Consider the following 17,696-nt stretch of genomic DNA (forward strand, 5'->3'; position numbering starts at 1 on the left):
TAGGACCTGCACAGTAATAATACCCCTATAGGACCTGCACAGTAATAATACCCCTATAAGACCTGCACAGTAATAATGCCTCCTATAGGACCTGCACAGTAATAATGCCCCTCTATAAGACCTGCACAGTAATAATGCCCCCTATAAGACCTGCACAGTCATAATGCCCCCTATAGGAACCTGCACAGTAATAATACCCCTATAGGACCTGCACAGTAATAATGCCCTCTATAAGACCTGCACAGTAATAATGCCTCCTATAGGACCTGCACAGTAATAATGCCCCTATAAGACCTGCACAGTAATAATACCCCCCATAGCACCTGCACAGTAATAATGCCCTCTATAAGACCTGCACAGTAATAATGCCCCCTATAGGACCTGCACAATAATAATGCCCTCTGTAAGACCTGCACAGTAATAATACCCCTATAGGACCTGCACAGTAATAATGCCCTCTATAGGACCTGCACAGTAATAATGCCTCCTATAGGACCTGCACAGTAATAATACCCCTATAGGACCTGCACAGTAATAATACCCCTATAGGACCTGCGCAGTAATAATGCCCTCTATAAGACCTGCACAGTAATAATGCCCCCTATAAGACCTGCACAGTAATAATGCCCCCTATAGGACCTGCACAATAATAATGCCCTCTGTAAGACCTGCAAAGTAATAATACCCCTATAGGACCTGCACAGTAATAATGCCCTCTATAGGACCTGCACAGTAATAATACCCCTATAGGACCTGCACAGTAATAATACCCCTATAGGACCTGCACAGTAATAATGCCCCCTATAGGACCTGCACAAAAATAATGCCCTCTGTAAGACCTGCACAGTAATAATACCCCTATAGGACCTGCACAGTTATAATGCCCTCTATAAGACCTGCACAGTAATAATGCCTCCTATAGGACCTGCACAGTAATAATGCCCCTATAAGACCTGCACAGTAATAATACCCCCTATAGCACCTGCACAGTAATAATGCCCTCTATAAGACCTGCACAGTAATAATGCCCCCTATAGGACCTGCACAAAAATAATGCCCTCTGTAAGACCTGCACAGTAATAATGCCCTCTATAGGACCTGCACAGTAATAATGCCTCCTATAGGACCTGCACAGTAATAATACCCCTATAGGACCTGCACAGTAATAATGCCCTCTATAAGACCTGCACAGTAATAATGCACCCTATAACACCTGCACAGTAATAATGCCCCCTATAAGACCTGCACAGTAATAATACCCCTATAGGACCTGAACAGTAATAATACCCCTATAGGACCTGCACAGTAATAATACCCCTATAGGACCTGCACAGTAATAATGCCCGCTATAGGACCTGCACAGTAATAATGCCCCCTATAGGACCTGCACCATAATAATGCCCTCTGTAAGACCTGCACAGTAATAATGCCCTCTGTAGGATCTGCACAGTAATAATACCCCTATAGGACCTGCACAGTAATAATACCCCTATTGGACCTGCACAGTAATAATGCCCTCTATAGGACCTGCACAGTAATAATACCCCTGTAGGACCTGCACAGTAATAATGCCCTCTATAGGACCTGCACAGTAATAATACCCCTATAGGACCTGCACAGTAATAATATCCCTATAGGACCTGCACAGTAATAATACCACTATAGGACCTGCACAGTAATAATGCCCTCTATAGGACCTGCATAGTAATAATACCCCTATAGGACCTGCACAGTAATAATACCCCTATAGGACCTGCACAGTAATAATGCCCTCTATAGGACCTGCACAGTAATAATACCCGTATAAGACCTGCACAGTAATAATGCACCCTATAGGACCTGCACCATAATAATGCCCTCTGTAAGACCTGCACAGTAATAATGCCCTCTATAGGACCTGCACAGTAATAATACCCCTATAGGACCTGCACAGTAATAATACCCCTATAGGACCTGCACAGTAATAATACCCCTATAGGACGTGCACAGTAATAATACCCCTATAGGACCTGCACAGTAATAATGCCCCCTATAGGACCTGCACCATAATAATGCCCTCTGTAAGACCTGCACAGTAATAATGCCCTCTATAGGACCTGCACAGTAATAATGCCCCCTATAGGACCTGCACAATAATAATGCCCTCTGTAAGACCTGCACAGTAATAATACCCTCTATAGGACCTGCACAGTAATAATACCCCTATAGGACCTGCACAGTAATAATGCCCTCTATAGGACCTGCACAGTAATAATGCCTCCTATAGGACCTGCACAGTAATAATGCCCCCTATAGGACCTGCACAGTAATAATACCCCTATAGGACCTGCACAGTAATAATGCCTCCTATAGGACCTGCACAGTATTAATGCCCTCTATAAGACCTGCACAGTAATAATGCCCCCTATAAGACCTGCACAGTAATAATGCCCCTATAGGACCTGCACAGTAATAATACCCCTATAGGACCTGCACAGTAATAATACCCCTATAGGACCTGCACAGTAATAATGCCTCCTATAGGACCTGCACAGTAATAATACCCCTACAGGACCTGCACAGTAATAATACCCCTATAGGACCTGCACAGTAATAATACCCCTATAGGACCTGCACAGTAATAATGCCTCCTATAGGACCTGCACAGTAATGATACCTCTATAGGACCTGCACAGTAATAATACCCCTATAGGACCTGCACAGTAATAATACCCCTATAGGACCTGCACCATAATAATGCCCTCTGTAATACCTGCACAGTAATAATGCCCTCTATAGGACCTGCACAGTAATAATACCCCTATAGGACCTGCACAGTAATAATGCCCTCTATAGGACCTACACAGTAATAATACCCCTATAGGACCTGCAGAGTAATAATGCCCCCTATAGGAGCTGCACAGTAATAATACCCCTATAGGACCTGCACAGTAATAATACCCCTATAGGACCTGCACAGTAATAATACCCCTATAGGACCTGCACAGTAATAATACCCTCTATAGGACCTGCACAGTAATAATACCCTCTATACGACCTGCACAATAATAATGCCCTCTGTAAGACCTGCACAGTAATAATACCCTCTATAGGACCTGCACAGTAATAATACCCTCTATAAGACCTGCACAGTAATAATACCCTCTATAGGACCTGCACAGTAATAACGCCTCCTATAGGACCTGCACAGTAATAATGCCCCCTATAGGACCTGCACAGTAATAATGCCCTCTATAAGACCTGCACAGTAATAATGCCCCCTATAGGACCTGCACAGTAATAATGCCCTCTATAAGACCTGCACAGTAATAATACCCCTATAGGACCTGCACAGTAATAATACCCCTATAGGACCTGCACAGTAATAATTCCCCTATAGGACCTGCACAGTAATAATGCCCCCTATAAGACCTGCACAGTAATAATGCCCCCTATAGGACCTGCACAGTAATAATACCCCTATAGGACCTGCACAGTAATAATACCCCTATAAGACCTGCACAGTAATAATGCCTCCTATAGGACCTGCACAGTAATAATGCCCTCTATAAGACCTGCACAGTAATAATGCCCCCTATAAGACCTGCACAGTCATAATGCCCCCTATAGGACCTGCACAGTAATAATACCCCTATAAGACCTGCACAGTAATAATACCCCCTATAGCACCTGCACAGTAATAATGCCCTCTATAAGACCTGCACAGTAATAATGCCCCCTATAGGACCTGCACAATAATAATGCCCTCTGTAAGACCTGCACAGTAATAATACCCGTATAGGACCTGCACAGTAATAATGCCCTCTATAGGACCTGCACAGTAATAATGCCTCCTATTGGACCTGCACAGTAATAATACCCCTATAGGACCTGCACAGTAATAATACCCCTATAGGACCTGCGCAGTAATAATGCCCTCTATAAGACCTGCACAGTAATAATGCCCCCTATAAGACCTGCACAGTAATAATGCCCCCTATAGGACCTGCACAATAATAATGCCCTCTGTAAGACCTGCACAGTAATAATACCCCTATAGGACCTGCACAGTAATAATGCCCTCTATAGGACCTGCACAGTAATAATACCCCTATAGGACCTGCACAGTAATAATACCCCTATAGGACCTGCACAGTAATAATGCCCCCTATAGGACCTGCACAAAAATAATGCCCTCTGTAAGACCTGCACAGTAATAATACCCCTATAGGACCTGCACAGTAATAATGCCCTCTATAACACCTGCACAGTAATAATGCCTCCTATAGGACCTGCACAGTAATAATGCCCTCTATAGCACCTGCACAGTAATAATGCCCTCTATAAGACCTGCACAGTAATAATGCCCCCTATAGGACCTGCACAAAAATAATGCCCTCTGTAAGACCTGCACAGTAATAATGCCCTCTATAGGACCTGCACAGTAATAATGCCTCCTATAGGACCTGCACAGTAATAATACCCCTATAGGACCTGCACAGTAATAATGCCCTCTATAAGACCTGCACAGTAATAATGCACCCTATAACACCTGCACAGTAATAATGCCCCCTATAAGACCTGCACAGTAATAATACCCCTATAGGACCTGAACAGTAATAATACCCCTATAGGACCTGCACAGTAATAATACCCCTATAGGACCTGCACAGTAATAATGCCCGCTATAGGACCTGCACAGTAATAATACCCCTATAGCACCTGCACAGTAATAATACCCCTATAGGACCTGCACAGTAATAATACCCCTATAGGACCTGCACAGTAATAATGCCTCCTATAGGACCTGCACAGTAATAATACCCCTATAGGAGCTGCACAGTAATAATACCCCTATAGGACCTGCACAGTAATAATGCCCCCTATAGGACCTGCACAAAAATAATGCCCTCTGTAAGACCTGCACAGTAATAATACCCCTATAGGACCTGCACAGTAATAATGCCCTCTATAACACCTGCACAGTAATAATGCCTCCTATAGGACCTGCACAGTAATAATGCCCTCTATAGCACCTGCACAGTAATAATGCCCTCTATAAGACCTGCACAGTAATAATGCCCCCTATAGGACCTGCACAAAAATAATGCCCTCTGTAAGACCTGCACAGTAATAATGCCCTCTATAGGACCTGCACAGTAATAATGCCTCCTATAGGACCTGCACAGTAATAATACCCCTATAGGACCTGCACAGTAATAATGCCCTCTATAAGACCTGCACAGTAATAATGCACCCTATAACACCTGCACAGTAATAATGCCCCCTATAAGACCTGCACAGTAATAATACCCCTATAGGACCTGAACAGTAATAATACCCCTATAGGACCTGCACAGTAATAATGCCCGCTATAGGACCTGCACAGTAATAATACCCCTATAGGACCTGCACAGTAATAATGCCTGCTATAGGACCTGCACAGTAATAATACCCCTATAGCACCTGCACAGTAATAATACCCCTATAGGACCTGCACAGTAATAATACCCCTATAGGACCTGCACAGTAATAATGCCTCCTATAGGACCTGCACAGTAATAATACCCCTATAGGAGCTGCACAGTAATAATACCCCTATAGGACCTGCACAGTAATAATGCCCTCTATAGGACCTGCACAGTAATATTGCCTCCTATAGGACCTGCACAGTAATAATACCCCTATTGGACCTGCGCAGTAATAATACCCCTATAGGACCTGCACAGTAATAATGTCCTCTATAAGACCTGCACAGTAATAATGCCCCCTATAAGACCTGCACAGTAATAATGCCCCCTATAAGACCTGCACAGTAATAATGCCCCCTATAGGACCTGCACCATAATAATGCCCTCTTTAAGACCTGCACAGTAATAATGCCCTCTATAGGACCTGCACAGTAATAATACCCCTATAGGACCTGCACAGTAATAATACCCCTATAGGACCTGCACAGTAATAATGCCCTCTATAGGACCTGCACAGTAATAATACCCCTATAGGAACTGCACAGTAATAATACCCTCTATAGGACCTGCACAGTAATAATACCCCTATAGGACCTGCACAGTAATAATACCGCTATAGGACCTGCACAGTAATAATACCCCTGTAGGACCTGCACAGTAATAATGCCCCCTATAGGACCTGCACAGTAATGATACCCCTATAGTACCTGCACAGTAATAATACCCCTATAGGACCTGCACAATAATAATACCCCTATAGGACCTGCACGGTAATAATGCCCCCTATAGGACCTGCACAGTAATAATACCCCTATAGGACCTGCACAGTAATAATACCCCTATAGGACCTGCACAGTAATAATACCCCTATAGGACCTGCACAGTAATACTGCCCCTATAGGACCTGCACAGTAATAATACCCCTATAGGACCTGCACAGTAATAATGCCCCCTATAGGACCTGCACAGTAATAATACCCCTATAGGACCTGCACAGTAATAATGCCCGCTATAGGACCTGCACAGTAATAATACCCCTATAGGACCTGAACAGTAATAATACCCCTATAGGACCTGCACAGTAATAATACCCCTATAGGACCTGCACAGTAATAATGCCCGCTATAGGACCTGCACAGTAATAATACCCCTATAGGACCTGCACAGTAATAATATCCCTATAGGACCTGCACAGTAATAATACCCCTATAGGACCTGCACAGTAATAATGCCTCCTATAGGACCTGCACAGTAATGATACCCCTATAGGACCTGCACAGTAATAATACCCCTATAGGACCTGCACAGTAATAATGTCCTCTATAAGACCTGCACAGTAATAATGCCCCCTATAAGACCTGCACAGTAATAATGCCCCCTATAAGACCTGCACAGTAATAATGCCCCCTATAGGACCTGCACCATAATAATGCCCTCTGTAAGACCTGCACAGTAATAATGCCCTCTATAGGACCTGCACAGTAATAATACCCCTATAGGACCTGCACAGTAATAATACCCCTATAGGACCTGCACAGTAATAATGCCCGCTATAGGACCTGCACAGTAATAATACCCCTATAGGACCTGCACAGTAATAATACCCCTATAGGACCTGCACAGTAATAATACCCCTATAGGACCTGCACAGTATTAATGCCTCCTATAGGACCTGCACAGTAATGATACCCCTATAGGACCTGCACAGTAATAATACCCCTATAGGACCTGCACAGTAATAATGTCCTCTATAAGACCTGCACAGTAATAATGCCCCCTATAAGACCTGCACAGTAATAATGCCCCCTATAAGATCTGCACAGTAATAATGCCCCCTATAGGACCTGCACCATAATAATGCCCTCTGTAAGACCTGCACAGTAATAATGCCATCTGTAGGGTCTGCACAGTAATAATACCCCTATAGGACCTGCACAGTAATAATACCCCTATTGGACCTGCACAGTAATAATGCCCTCTATAGGACCTGCACAGTAATAATACCCCTGTAGGACCTGCACAGTAATAATGCCCTCTATAGGACCTGCACAGTAATAATACCCCTATAGGACCTGCACAGTAATAATATCCCTATAGGACCTGCACAGTAATAATGCCCTCTATAGGACCTGCACAGTAATAATACCCCTATAGGACCTGCACAGTAATAATGCCCTCTATAGGACCTGCATAGTAATAATACCCCTATAGGACCTGCACAGTAATAATACCCCTATAGGACCTGCACAGTAATAATGCCCTCTATAGGACCTGCACAGTAATAATACCCGTATAAGACCTGCACAGTAATAATGCCCCCTATAGGACCTGCACCATAATAATGCCCTCTGTAAGACCTGCACAGTAATAATGCCCTCTATAGGACCTGCACAGTAATAATACCCCTATAGGACCTGCACAGTAATAATACCCCTATAGGACCTGCACAGTAATAATACCCCTATAGGACCTGCACAGTAATAATACCCCTATAGGACCTGCACAGTAATAATGCCCCCTATAGGACCTGCACCATAATAATGCCCTCTGTAAGACCTGCACAGTAATAATGCCCTCTATAGGACCTGCACAGTAATAATGCCCCCTATAGGACCTGCACAATAATAATGCCCTCTGTAAGACCTGCACAGTAATAATACCCTCTATAGGACCTGCACAGTAATAATACCCCTATAGGACCTGCACAGTAATAATGCCCTCTATAGGACCTGCACAGTAATAATGCCTCCTATAGGACCTGCACAGTAATAATGCCCCCTATAGGACCTGCACCATAATAATGCCCTCTGTAATACCTGCACAGTAATAATACCCTCTATAGGACCTGCACAGTAATAATACCCCTATAGGACCTGCACAGTAATAATGCCCTCTATAGGACCTGCACAGTAATAATGCCCTCTATAGGACCTGCACAGTAATAATGCCTCCTATAGGACCTGCACAGTAATAATACCCCTATAGGACCTGCACAGTAATAATGCCTCCTATAGGACCTGCACAGTAATAATGCCCTCTATAAGACCTGCACAGTAATAATGCCCCCTATAAGACCTGCACAGTAATAATGCCCCTATAGGACCTGCACAGTAATAATACCCCTATAGGACCTGCACAGTAATACTGCCCTCTATAGGACCTGCACAGTAATAATACCCCTATAGGACCTGCACAGTAATAATACCCCTATAGGACCTGCACCATAATAATGCCCTCTGTAATACCTGCACAGTAATAATGCCCTCTATAGGACCTGCACAGTAATAATACCCCTATAGGACCTGCACAGTAATAATGCCCTCTATAGGACCTACACAGTAATAATACCCCTATAGGACCTGCACAGTAATAATGCCCCCTATAGGAGCTGCACAGTAATAATACCCCTATAGGACCTGCACAGTAATAATACCCGTATAGGACCTGCACAGTAATAATACCCCTATAGGACCTGCACAGTAATAATACCCTCTATAGGACCTGCACAGTAATAATACCCTCTATAGGACCTGCACAGTAATAATACCCTCTATAGGACCTGCACAGTAATAATGCCCCCTATAAGACCTGCACAGTAATAATGCCCCCTATAGGACCTGCACAGTAATAATGCCCTCTATAGGACCTGCACAGTAATAATACCCTCTATAGGACCTGCACAGTAATAATGCCCTCTATAAGACCTGCACAGTAATAATACCTTCTATAGGACCTGCACAGTAATAACGCCTCCTATAGGACCTGCACAGTAATAATGCCCCCTATAGGACCTGCACAGTAATAATACCCTCTATAGGACCAGCACAGTAATAATACCCTCTATAGGACCTGCACAGTAATAATACCCTCTATAGGACCTGCACAGTAATAATGCCCTCTATAAGACCTGCACAGTAATAATACCTTCTATAGGACCTGCACAGTAATAACGCCTCCTATAGGACCTGCACAGTAATAATGCCCCCTATAGGACCTGCACAGTAATAATGCCCTCTATAAGACCTGCACAGTAATAATGCCCCCTATAGGACCTGCACAGTAATAATGCCCTCTATAAGACCTGCACAGTAATAATACCCCTATAGGACCTGCACAGTAATAATACCCCTATAGGACCTGCACAGTAATAATACCCCTATAGGACCTGCACAGTAATAATGCCCCCTATAAGACCTGCACAGTAATAATGCCCCCTATAGGACCTGCACAGTAATAATACCCCTATAAGACCTGCACAGTAATAATGCCTCCTATAGGACCTGCACAGTCATAATGCCCCCTATAAGACCTGCACAGTCATAATGCCCCCTATAGGACCTGCACAGTAATAATACCCCTACAAGGCTATAGTGCCCCCTATAGGATTTACACAGCAATAATGGCACTCTTAGGACCTACACAGTAATAATACCCCCTACAAAGTAATTGTGCCCCCTATAGGACCTGCACAGTAACAATACCACTCCAAAGACATATGTCCTTTTTTTGCTCCCTACAAAGCAAGAATGCCCCCTAGGTAATAATGCCCCTCACATGTTGTGCTGCCCCCTCATCAGTTTCTAGGGCCCCTTCTCAGTACATGGATCCCACCCCTGTCCCCCGCACTCCATCTTGTGAGACCACCACTGTGTCTGGCCATGACTATCTTCTACCACCTACAATATTGCTACTGAGTGTCCATCACTGCCGTCCTTGTCTCTCCTTGTGCCTTATGTATAAAGTATCTACAATTGTCCCTTGTTATTGTCACAGCTGAAGGGACAACTACCCCTGCACTACACGGCCCAGCGGCCCACCGGGGCTATCAGTGTCATCCAGACATTGCTAAGAGCTTCTCACAAGGATGCCCGTCTTATCCAGGACAAGGTACAGAGAACCCCCAGGACCTTAGAGATGTCATGTTATATCAGGGGGTGCTAGTGGGATTATTAAACAGATGATCCTTGTGGATAGTTCTAATGCCCATTGTTATACTGCCACCTAGTGCACAAACTGTGTTATGTTTTATATTGTCTACATACAGCAGGACCTTAGAGGTCACATGACCCTCCAAGAAGGTCCATAGTCAGAAGGAGAACAGGGCCAGAACGTATGGGCTCCTAGGAAAGTCCCCACAGATAGATAGATAGATAGATAGATAGATAGATAGATAGATAGATAGATAGGAGATAGATAGATAGATAGATAGATAGATAGATAGATAGGAGATAGATAGATAGGAGATAGATAGATAGATAGATAGATAGATAGATAGGAGATAGATAGATAGATAGATAGATAGATAGATAGATAGATAGATAGATAGATAGATGATAATTAGATAGATAGATAGATAGATAGATAGGAGATAGATAGATAGATAGATAGATAGATAGATAGATAGATAGATAGATAGATAATGGAAAAAATGGCAGCACTCCAATATTTAGAAAAAGTGTGGATTTATTCCAAGCAGCGACGTTTTGGTTCTTATCTGAACCTTTCTCAAGCAAAGAAGTGAGGAAAACCACCAGTTTAAATAACAACCACATCATATGGTGCATAATTACAATTAATTAGTTAGCATGTGGATACAATGCAACACAACATCAAAACACACTTAGGTGGAGTGAAAGATACAGTGTAACAAAGTGTTATAAATATACGATGATCTAGTAACATTTTTCAGATCAATATAAGTGACACATATATATAAAATCACATCATATATAAAATATAAATATGAGGAGGAGGAACATCCACTTGCTTTCACTAGTATCATGGGCGTTTATTCATACATTGCAGTGTCCAAAAGTGACTACTGTGCAAAATCAGAAAAAACAGAAAAATCATGCCTTCCCAGGCTGAATATATCAATCATAGTATATCCCTGCACGCACAGATTAAAATAAAGTCGTGTGCGGCATACCAAAAGCTGGCATCCACCCAGACTACCCAGTGCACTTGTGTAAACCTGCATGTTAAAAAACAAGCAGACACAGTGCATCTACATAGTCAGGTGTTGCTATAGCCAGAAAAGAAATAAAAAATAAAAAACAAAAAATGAAATAAAAAAACAAAATTTTTTTTTTTGTTTGTTTGTATGCTGTGCTGCTTCTGCATTTTTTTCTACTAGATAGATAGATAGATAGATAGATAGATAGATAGGAGATAGATAGATAGATAGATAGATAGATAGATAGATAGATAGATAAATAGATAGGAGATAGATAGATAGATAGATAGATAGATAGATAGGAGATAGATAGATAGATAGATAGATAGATAGATAGATAGATAGGAGATAGATAGATAGATAGATAGATAGATAGATAGATAGGAGATAGATAGATAGATAGATAGATAGATAGATAGATAGATAGATAGGAGATAGATAGATAGGAGATAGATAGATAGATAGATAGATAGATAGATAGATAGATAAGAGATAGATAGATAGATAGATAGATAGATAGATAGATAGATAGGAGATAGATAGATAGGAGATAGATAGATAGATAGATAGATAGATAGATAGATAGATAGATAAGAGATAGATAGATAGGAGATAGATAGATAGATAGATAGATAGATAGATAGATAGATAGATAGATAGATAGATAGGAGATAGATAGATAGGAGATAGATAGATAGATAGATAGATAGATAGATAGATAGGAGATAGATAGATAGGAGATAGATAGATAGATAGATAGATAGATAGATAGATAGATAGGAGATAGATAGATAGATAGATAGATAGGAGATAGATAGATAGATAGATAGATAGGAGATAGATAGATAGATAGATAGATAGATAGATAGGAGATAGATAGATAGATAGATAGATAGATAGATAGGAGATAGATAGATAGATAGGAGATAGATACATAGATAGATAGATAGATAGATAGATAGATAGATAGATAGATAGGAGATAGATAGATAGGAGATAGATAGGAGATAGATAGATAGCTAGATAGATAGATAGATAGATAGGAGATAGATAGGAGATAGATAGATAGGAGATAGATAGATAGATAGATAGATAGATAGATAGATAGATAGATAGATAGATAGGAGATAGATAGATAGATAGATAGGAGATAGATAGGAGATAGATAGATAGATAGATAGATAGATAGGAGATAGATAGATAGATAGGAGATAGATAGGAGATAGATATATAGCTAGATAGATAGATAGGAGATAGATAGGAGATAGATAGATAGGAGATAGATAGATAGATAGATAGATAGATAGATAGATAGATAGGAGATAGATAGATAGATAGATAGATAGATAGATAGATAGATAGATAGATACTCCTAGTAACCTGTAGTTGATGTTCTCACCCCCAGGACGGCTGTATCCCTCTGTTCCTGGCCATCGAGTCCGGCAATCTTGGGATATGTAAGGAGCTTCTCTCATCTCACACTGACGCCCAGCTCAGAGCTACAAGCAAAGTAAGAAGGCGCAGCACATTGTGACTCCAGCTGCAGAGCATTGCACCCATCTAGCAGATAGAAGCTTAGGACTGCTGTACACTGCAGAAGATATTCAGAGCTTCTTGTAGAGAGCATCCGACCCCTCTCTGGAGCCCTGACATGTCTGTTATAGTAAATACTGACAGTCCTCACATATTATTCTATAGCAGCTAGTCACATATCTCTGCAGTGTGGCGTTCCTCTGTTATTCCTCCTCGGAATTTATTATTAGATAAAAACCTGGGGATGTCCCTGCACAGTATAGCAGTCTGCAGCGAGGACACACTCCTGTGAAAGAGGAAGAGAAACTCCATATTACCAATTCTATCTATACTATATATCTATTTCCAGGAGGAATTACAGAGGAACAACACAAGAGTTCAAAACCCATAAGACAGATTTCCCTGAGTTCCTTTGATGTGATGCTCAGAGGTAGTAAGTGCTGTCATGTCTGCTGCTCCGATACATCGTAACATTACACTGAGGATGTGACTGATGTGTCCAGAATTTAACATGTTAATATATATACTGCCTGTCAACAACAGAAATATGGTGACTGCGCCCTTCATACATGTTGTAGAAAGAGAGACATGGACCTGACCAAACTCATCATAGAATATGGGGCTTCTGTGGACTGTCAGAATGTGAGTATCTATCTATCTATCTATCTATCTATCTATCTATCTATCGCCTATCTATCTATCTATCTATCTATTTACTATCTATCTATCTATCTATCTATCTATCTATCTATTTACTATCTATCTATCTATCTATCTATCTATCTATCTATCATCTATCTATCTATCGCCTATCTATCTATCTATCTATTTACTATCTATCTATCTATCTATCTATCTATCTATCTATCTATCTCCTATCTATCTATCTATCTATCTATCTATCTATTTACTATCTATCTATCTATCTATCTATCATCTATCTATCTATCTATCTATCGCCTATCTATCTATCTATCTATTTACTATCTATCTATCTATCTATCTATCTATCTATCTATCTATCTATCTATCTCCTATCTATCTATCTATTTACTATCTATCTATCTATCTATCTATCTATCTATCTCCTATCTATCTATCTATCTATCTATCTATCTATTTACTATCTATCTATCTATCTATCTATCTATCTATCATCTATCTATCTATCTATCTATCTATCGCCTATCTATCTATCTATCTATCTATCTATCTATTTACTATCTATCTATCTATCTATCTATCTATCTATCTATCTATCTCCTATCTATCTATCTATTTACTATCTATCTATCTATCTATCTATCGCCTATCTATCTATCTATCTATCTATCTATTATCTATCTATCTATCTATCTATCTATCTATCTATCTCCTATCTATCTATCTATTTACTATCTATCTATCTATCTATCTATCTATCTCCTATCTATCTATCTCCTATCTATCTATCTATCTATCTATCTATCTCCTATCTATCTATCTATCTATCTATCTATCTATCTTCTATCTATCTATCTATCTCCTATCTATCTATCTATCTATCTATCTATCTATCTATCTATCTCCTATCTATCTATCTATCTATCTATCTCCTATCTATCTATCTATCTATCTATCTCCTATCTATCATCTATCTATCTCCTATCTATCTATCTATCTATCTATCTATCTATCTATCTATCTATCATCTATCTATCTATCTATCTATCTATCTATCTATCTCCTATCTATCTATCTATCTATCTATCATCTATCTATCTATCTATCTATCTATCTATCTCCTATCTATCATCTATCTATCTCCTATCTATCTATCTATCTATCTATCTATCTATCTATCTATCTATCTCCTATCTATCTATCTCCTATCTATCTATCTATCTATCTATCTATCTATCATCTATCTATCTATCTATCTATCTATCTATCTATCTCCTATCTATCTATCTATCTCTTATCTATCTATCTATCTATCTATCTATCTATCTATCTATCTCCTATCTATCTATCTATCTATCTATCTCTTATCTATCTATCTATCTATCTATCTCCTATCTATCTATCTATCTATCTATCTATCTCCTATCTATCTATCTATCTATCTATCTATCTCCTATCTATCTATCTATCTATCTATCTATCTATCTATCTATCTATCATCTATCTATCTATCTATCTATCTCCTATCTATCTATCTCCTATCTATCTATCTATCTATCTATCTATCTATCTATCTATCTCTTATCTATCTATCTATCTATCATCTATCTATCTACCTATCTGCTATCTATCTCTTATCTATCTATCTATCTATCTATCTATCTATCTATCTATCTCCTATCAATCTATCTCCTATCTATCTATCTATCTATCTATCTATCATCTATCTATCTATCTCCTATCTATCTATCTCCTATCTATCTATCTATCTATCTATCTATCTATCTCTTATCTATCTATCTATCTATCTATCTATCTATCTCCTATCTATCTATCTATCTATCTATCTCCTATCTATCTCTTATCTATCTATCTATCTATCTATCTATCTATCTATCTCCTATCTATCTATCTATCTATCTATCTATCTATCTATCTATGTGTTACTGTTACATTGTCTTGCACAGGGTGAGGGTCAGACTCCTCTACACATTGCAGCTTGGGAAGGAGATGAGACGATTGTGAAGTTCCTTCATCAGTGTAAAGCCAACCCAAACCTCTCTGACCAGGTATCTTCTGGTGCCTCCTTCTATAAGACATTGGATGTTCTCCCGCTCCCCCTTCCTGTGCTGGTTTATCTGTCGGTGACTTGGGGGGTCTCTCGTTTTTCTGCAGATGGACAGATCTCCCCTGCACATTGCTGCAGAGCGAGGACACACTGCCATCATTGAAATCCTTACAGAGAAGTTTCGGGCCAGTGTTTTAGCTCGGACTAAGGTAATTGCAGCTCACTTTCTGGCCTGCTGCAAGCCAAGTATTTCAAACTCCTCCCACGTATCTCCAGGAGCCGCTGAGATGTCACATCTTGCCCCAATTCTTTATGACTATATCTCATGTCGTTCTGGATTTGTCTCCTAGGATGGCGACACTCTCTTGCACATCGCCTCACATTGTGGACATCCCGAGACTGCGCTCACATTCTTGAAGAAGGGCGTCCTACTACATATGCCTAATAAGGTTTGTAGATGAAAACCTCCATGCTTTACACTGCTGGTGGCATCCAGAGAACTGATAACTTCTACAAAGAAAGTGATTGTGTGATGGCTCCTTGATCCAGGAATATATTCTAATTGCCACAATTGGAGTCAGAAAGGAGTCCCCTCCCCCCAGCATTAGGGCAATTGGCATAGACCTTCTACTTTTGAAGCAATATTGTCAAATAATAGAATGAATTTCTGCTCATATTTGGAATGATCAGGAAATTGTTTCTGTTAGTTATTTTAGATGCTCGGAGGTGGGTCTAAACTATAAGCCCAGCCCCTGAGGGCCTGAGACAAATATAAATACCTTCTTCTGTAGATATACCGCAGGATAATCCAATGAAAAATATTTAGTTTTCAGCCTTTAATGTTGCACATAGTCTTAGCACACTCCATGGATGGTTTTGGATAATACAGTTGTTCGGAGATGCTCATGGGCGGGTCTAAACCATAAGCACAGCATTGGAGGAAACTATAAATTGAGAATGATATAAATTGATTTTGTTTTAGTTACCCATGGCTATAGATAAGGAGTCTCTATACCTGGGTAGTAGATACAATTAGGGACATTGTCTCAGCACAGCCCATGTGAAAAATACAACTGTTTGCTGATGCTCAGGGGTGGGTCTAAATGATAAGCCCAGCCCCTGAGGACATGAAAAAATTTTTATAACCGAACTTAGTTTTAAATATGCTTGGCTATAGATAGGCAGACCCTTCTTTTGGGTAGTATAAATAATATGGGACATATTCTAAGCACACCCCATGTAAGTTACTGGAAAATATGACTGGTTACAGATACTCAGAGGCGGGTCTTAAGTGATAAACACAGCCCCTGAGGGCCTGAGAAAAATGATGACACCCAATTATACACATCTTCCCGTGACATCACCCCTGCACTCATACAGAACACCAGTGACTGTCTCTCTGCTGTCTCTAATATCATGTCCTCGCTCTATCTGAAACTAAATCTCTCTAAGACTGAGCTACTACTGTTTCCACCATCTAACAGATCTGTCCCTGATATATCCATTGCAGTCTCAGGCCTTACTATAACTCCTAGGCAGCATGCCCGCTGCCTCGGGGTCATATTTGACGCAGACCTTTCCTTCACCCCTCATATTGAATCACTCGCATGTTCATGTCACCTCCACCTCAAAAACATCTCCAGAATACGCCCTTTCCTTACCAGAGATACACTAAAGACACTTACTGTCTCTCTGATTCATTCTCGCCTTGACTACTGTAACGCCTTACTAATCCGTCTTCCCCTCACTAAACTCTCCCCTCTACAATCTATTCTGAATGCAGCGGCCAGGCTCATCTATCAGGCTAGACGCTACAGCGATGCCTCTGGTCTGTGCCAGTCGCTACATTGGCTGCCTATTCATTATAGAATAAAATATAAAGTTATCCCCCTCCCCCACAAGGCTCTCCATAATGCCGCACCTCCCTACATTTCTTCCCTCATCTCTGTCTACCGCCCAACCCGTGCTCTCCGCTCACTCAATGACCTAACACTTACATCCTCTATTATCAGAACCTCCCACGCTC

General features: G+C 40.7%; 1 protein-coding gene across 1 annotated transcript in view; it reads left to right on the top strand.

Moving 5' to 3' along the window:
• Window positions 1-17,696, top strand: part of LOC142201115 (uncharacterized) — an 85,402-nt gene that overhangs the window by 28,721 nt on the left and 38,985 nt on the right. Inside the window, exons 4-9 of the mRNA XM_075271943.1 lie at window positions 10,224-10,337; window positions 12,812-12,916; window positions 13,483-13,581; window positions 15,570-15,671; window positions 15,778-15,879; window positions 16,021-16,119. Of these exons, the coding sequence (XP_075128044.1) occupies window positions 10,224-10,337; window positions 12,812-12,916; window positions 13,483-13,581; window positions 15,570-15,671; window positions 15,778-15,879; window positions 16,021-16,119 (621 nt within the window). The remainder of the gene's footprint in view (window positions 1-10,223; window positions 10,338-12,811; window positions 12,917-13,482; window positions 13,582-15,569; window positions 15,672-15,777; window positions 15,880-16,020; window positions 16,120-17,696) is intronic.

Source organism: Leptodactylus fuscus, chromosome 4, assembly GCF_031893055.1.
Source record: "Leptodactylus fuscus isolate aLepFus1 chromosome 4, aLepFus1.hap2, whole genome shotgun sequence".
In the NCBI taxonomy this organism is placed as follows: Eukaryota; Metazoa; Chordata; class Amphibia; order Anura; family Leptodactylidae; genus Leptodactylus; species Leptodactylus fuscus.